The 5,812-nt window shown below is 30.2% G+C and overlaps 1 protein-coding gene across 1 annotated transcript; it reads right to left on the bottom strand.

Annotated features, from left to right (window-relative positions):
- Nucleotides 1–805: 805 nt before the first annotated feature.
- LOC145835993 (large ribosomal subunit protein uL3-like) lies at nucleotides 806–5,502 on the bottom strand. The gene is made up of 7 exons (XM_082943768.1): nucleotides 5,476–5,502; nucleotides 4,268–4,460; nucleotides 2,985–3,153; nucleotides 2,242–2,377; nucleotides 1,759–1,996; nucleotides 1,307–1,518; nucleotides 806–1,107 (listed from the first exon to the last, which is right to left on the bottom strand). The coding sequence occupies exons 1-7, from the start codon at nucleotides 5,476–5,478 to the stop codon at nucleotides 853–855; spliced, it is 1,206 nt and encodes a 401-aa protein (XP_082799894.1). The 5' UTR covers nucleotides 5,479–5,502; the 3' UTR covers nucleotides 806–852.
- Nucleotides 5,503–5,812: the final 310 nt, after the last annotated feature.

Genomic DNA, 5,812 nt, shown 5'->3' with positions numbered 1-5,812 from the left:
TAAAATTTCAGGTTATTTTGGTTCCTTGTCTTTACCATTTTCCAAGTTGGACAAGAGCGCATAAGTGGCAAAGTCATACTAGAGATATAAAGGTGTTGATGATGAATAGCAAAAAAAGGGTGCAAAATATGCTGGCACATTCTATAGACTTTTTTCAAAAACTTTTTCCAGTAGTCTTTTTTCGTTTATAAAGAAGCGTAGGTATTTTGCAACATTGAAAACATTTAGATAAATAAGAAAATAAAATTTTTGATAAATTTCAGGAAGTTTATTTATTAGCCTTCGGCTTTTTCATCTGTGCAGTTTCTTTTATCTACAACTGCGAAGTATTAACAATGTGATAAATAATGTACCGATCACTCGATCTCAAGCCTAACATTAGGAATTTACATAATTCATATAATTGAAATGGACCGCAATAGAGTTGGTTTTATTACCACAAGATTCACTATTTTATAACTCCTGTAGCACATTTATCATACATGGTAAAACAGGTTAAGAAGGTGTCAACTTCTGTGTCAGATTAACCTTTTTTTGGCTTCTTTTTTCATGTATAGAAAGGTACATTAAATTTAGGTTAATTGTTTGACTAGATTTTTATTTCTGCTTGTGAATGTTCTTGGTATTCATTTTTGAAAACCGTCGTTTAGTTTGAACAGTAGAAATTTAGTTTTTAAACCATAAGTCATCTTAAAACCTAGTAATCGCGTTTTCATTATTAATTATAATTTCAAATGAGTCTATAATCTTCATCTGTAACAGTATGAGCCTTACTTTGTTCAAAAAAATAAATATAAATACAACATTTCATTTCCTAAATTGAATTTAATAATGCGAGCAAAAATAACACAATTAAGCTTGAGCTGCCTCGCGATCCTTCTTGAGGGGTCCCATGAAAGCTCTCTTTTCCTCGTGGGTCTGGAAGCGACCGTGTCCGAACTTGGACGAGGTGTCGATCCATTTAAGGTTGGCCTTCTCGGCTGCCTTCCTCTTGGTGTGAGTGATGAGGGACTTACGGAGGGTCAACACGCGCTTCTTGGGCCCGATGCAGCATCCGTTGAGCATGACGAAGTCGTTCTTCACTTCACCGTAGTGAGGGAAACCACCCTGTTATAAAAAGTTGGTTAGTGATGTCTATTGAACAAAAAACTCTAGGCATTTACTAATTATTTTTATCTAATGCTTCAGGATTCACCAGTGAGTAGCGTCATCGTCTGATAAGAACTCGGACGGCACTTCCAGTTTTCATCATTGCAATTTTATGTTATAATTTATAAAAAAATTGTAGAATTTGATTACTACTCACCATTGGGTTGATGCTCTTGTCAGTGAGATCGGTTTCGGTGGCACCGTTGTTCTTGATCAATTTACCGCCTTCCTTGTGGATGGCAGCACCAATCCTGTACACCTTCTTGTTGATCTCGGTTCTGTGATGGTAACCCTTCTGACCGGAACGGGCGACAGAGTACATGACACGAGCCGGATGCCAGGCTCCAATACAGGCTACTTTGCGGAGACCTTGAAGAAGATGGTAAGTTAGTCAATTAATTCAAGTTTACAAAAAAGTTTAAGGCGAAATAATTAATATAGGTATCAAGAATCAGAAATAGACGAATCAACATTATTTGTTTTGACCGCCCGTCTAGAATTTTCATCATTCTCTATTAATAATTACTTTAAGTTTTCAACAAAAAATATTTACATTACATAATTTTTTTCAAGGTATGTTATCAAGTTAAAGTTAAGGTAAATGCTAACCTTTGTGGGTCTTCCTTGGGAGTTTCTTGGTTCCCCAACGGCTGGTGACACCCTTTTCTCCGTGACCCTTGTTGACACCAATAACATCGATCATCTCGTCTTGGGAGAAAACGTTTGACACTGGTACTTGTTTCTCCAACAATTCCCTGGCGTATGCGACCTTCTGGGCAACATCTCCACCGTTAACTTGGATTTCCATCAAATGGGCCTTCTTCAATTTCAATGGAAGAAGTTTTGGCTGTGGAAAGATATTTATTAGTAGAATATAAGAAGACCCAGATTGAAAAGCAGAATTATTTATTCTAGTTATTTCAGATAAGTGCAACAATCAACATTGAAAATTCTGACAAGAGGTGTCAGAAAGTGCAAATCATCATTTTAATCAATTATATAAAGATGAAAATATTTGAGTTAACAGTGAAGTTAATTTTATTAACTTTGTATAATAGCTTTAAAATATAGTATATTACAACCATGGCTTACCTGGGTGTGAGCAATGACACGGACAACTTTGCAGAATTTGGCAATCTGCTTGAAGTCAGAATCGATTTGCTTCTTACCAGCTTCATCAGACCACATCTTTGAGGACTTGGTGAAAGCCTTCTTCTTTGAGTTGTACCTTCACGTGAAACATGCAACGTTAAAAAATGTTGATCCCAACAAGCTTCATCACTACCCACAACTAACGTTGCTATGGCAGTGAGAGGAAACGTTCAGTATCGGGAATTGAGTTCACGTGCTATAGGCAATTCAAAGTCTGGCTTCATATTTATAATTTATAATGAAATAATCAGCAACTAAGACTTTTAGTTGAAGGCCAAACACAGTGAAACCTCAAATTCAACATAAATTATGATTCATCAGTTTAAAACTTTCTCAGTAACTAAGACTGAGTTTTTTCAAAGTTTTTTTCAACTGAGTGGAATCACATATAGGTTAGTATTTTGTATTTCAATTGGTACTCATATAAACTCATTTCTAAGTTTATAAACATCACAAGTTTGTTTAAACTATGAATGTATTGCTAGAGTCAGAAATAGACGAATCAACATAGTATATTTTGACCGCCCGTCTAGAGTTTTCATCATACTCTATTCAAGTACTTGAATTTTAATTTTTTAAATTTAACTTTTTATTTGATACTTAACATTAAGAAAAAGAAATTAGAATTTATTGATATTTTTTGACATTAAAACATTTGAACTGATATAAATATTTTAACTAACCAGTTCTTGTAGAAGCGGCGACGGCACTCTTCACTGAGATGTTCAGCAAAGATGGTCTTGAGGGTTCTGAGACCACGTGGGGTATCAATGTAACCAATGACACCAACAACAACCATTGGTGGAGTTTCAACAATGGTGACTGCAGCGGTCACTTCACGCTTGTGGGTCTCTGAAAAATTTTAATTTAATAAAATAAAATAGTACAAGTTTTTTAATCAATAGATAGTTGTTAGAAATGCTCAGGATTCACCAGTGAGTAGCGTCATCGTCTGATAAGAACTCGGACGGCACTTCCAGTTTTCATCATTGCAATTTTAAAATTTTTTTATTGAAAAATTCATGTTTTATCAATACTTATTGGCTGAGTTATCAATATTAGAGTAAATACAAATATATGCTTATTGTGGAATCTAGTTGAAGGAAAATTTTACTATACTACTTGACATGTATTTAAAAAATGTAATAGTCAATCTGTTATTGTTTAAGTTTTAGTTAAATGATAAACTTTATTTAATAGTTGAATAAAAAAAATAATTTTGTTATAATGATTCAAGTGTTAACTGTAAAATTTGATATATAAATATGATGTATATTGAACATAATTTTACCATAACAAATATTAATACAGGAATATAATTATGCAGATATATTTAATCCTTTGGCTTTTTTGACAATAATATTTTCCAAGACAAAACAATTCAAAATATCTTAATGTTTAAACTTTGTTGAAAACCTATAACTTTATAAATTTGCAAAATTGTTTTATGCACCACTATGTTTATTATAACTCAGCTGTAAAAGATTTAAAAATTAGAAACAAAAGAATTTAATACTAAATAATTTAATTAATAATATTTTGTTTACTAATGAAAACTTTTCATAACCAAACTTACTGTATTAAAAATATATTTATTACTTTGTTTTTTGTAAAACCTAAGCAACAACTAGTTAAAAAGGAACAAATATAACAACAAAAAGTTTTTAATTTATTTGAAAGTTGGACTTTCTATTGAACTAATTCTAATATAGAAATTCAAAATAAATTAGTATACTACCCTTAAAAATGAAGTACTGCTGTTTATATAACAGGCAGAAATTCTTAAAATGCTTAACTAGAGAGAGTGGCATTAATGTATTAGAATGACTTAAAGACAAACCAGCATATTTATTTAATTGAACATGGATATGACTTAATTGCAAATAACACAAAACTTCATATAATTAAAATTATATTAAGAAAATTAATAAATATAAAGAAATTAAATATTAATAAAAAAACATACTTGATCCCTGTCTGTCAACTTCTCTGACAACATGGGTCATACCAGCTTTGTAACCCATGAAGGCAGTCAAGTGGCAGTCCTTGGCAGGGTTGTCCTTGGGGAAGCACTTAACTTTTCCACGGTGGCGACAAGACCTCTTGCGTGGCAAGAAAGCCAAAGAACCATGTCTGGGGGCACAGAATTTACGATGAGACTGTAATAATAAACAATAGTCAGAAAAAAAGAACTGAGATACTTTTTGATTTAAAATTTAATTATAATTAACATTTCAATAAATTTCAGAAGAGGTAGTGACATTGGACAGTTTTGTCATATCATTACAATTCAATCGAGCTGCCTTATCATCATTAATTTATTGTATACTAAATATTAATAATTTTTTCAAGTAATATAAATATCAATATCTAAATCACAATTACTGTTTGGGTTAAGGTTAGCTTGAGGTAAGCAGCAATATCAAACTAAAATATAATACATTTGATGTCTTATATAACCATAATTTAAGGCTAAACAAAAACAATACAGTTAAATAGTTAAAATTGTTCCAAACGAGCTGTAAAAATACAAAAAGAATTAAATTAATACATTATATACCAAATTATATATTAAATATCATAATGAATATAAAATATTGTATTGATATGATAACTTTATATTGTAAAAAAAAGGTATTTAAATATTTATAATTTAAATTTTATTGATGTGTTTTTTATAGATAAATTTTTAGCCTGAAATTATGATTGAAAACACATCAAATGTATTATAATTTCAGCTTGATATTGGTGCTCACCTTTGGTTAACCATCATTTTGAAAACAGAATTACTTAGAACTGTAGATAAATAGTGACATTTTTCTACATAATTAAATTTTTGTTCACAACTTGGTACTAATATCTGGCAATTATCAAACATTGCAATTATATTTTGTACATAAATAAAAGTTTAAACTAGCTTGAGATTTAAAATGAATGGTATGTTTTTACTTAATTTAATTCTGACACATAGCTGATTGAGTTAATGCAGACTATATGTTAAAATCTCAATATATTAATAATTTTACAAAATCTTACATTTTTATAGAAAATTAATTCAACTTTATTAACAAGATAATTTAACAGAAGGATCACAATACAAATAAATTTTATAGTTAAGTTTAAATAAACTTTATAGTTAAGCTTATGTTAAGTAAAAACAATGCAAGTACTCACCATCCTTGCTGTTAGTTGGTTGTAGAAGAAATATATGAGAAGGTGATGTATAGGTGTTTTGCAAAAGTTCAACATTCAGTATTTTTACAAAATGGCTTTTACTAAAATGGGCGAAAGTGAGAGACAAACCCTAAGAAAAAGTTATAAAACAGTTTTTACAAACTATCAATTTTTTTAACAACTCTTTTTTTAACTGTCTGCAAAAATTAATTCTCTGTCATTTTAAGTGAATAAACCTTAAGTTTTTAATGAAAAATAGATTTTTTATAAATATATTAAAAGTAATGAATTTTCTTATATATTTAACAATCACTACTAAACTAATAACTAGTAAAAT

Source organism: Thalia democratica, chromosome 5 (assembly GCF_965202585.1).
Source record: "Thalia democratica chromosome 5, ktThaDemo2.hap1.1, whole genome shotgun sequence".
Classification (NCBI taxonomy): Eukaryota; Metazoa; Chordata; class Thaliacea; order Salpida; family Salpidae; genus Thalia; species Thalia democratica.
The sequence above is the reverse complement of the archived record's forward strand: the minus strand, read 5'-3'. Positions and strand labels throughout refer to the sequence as shown.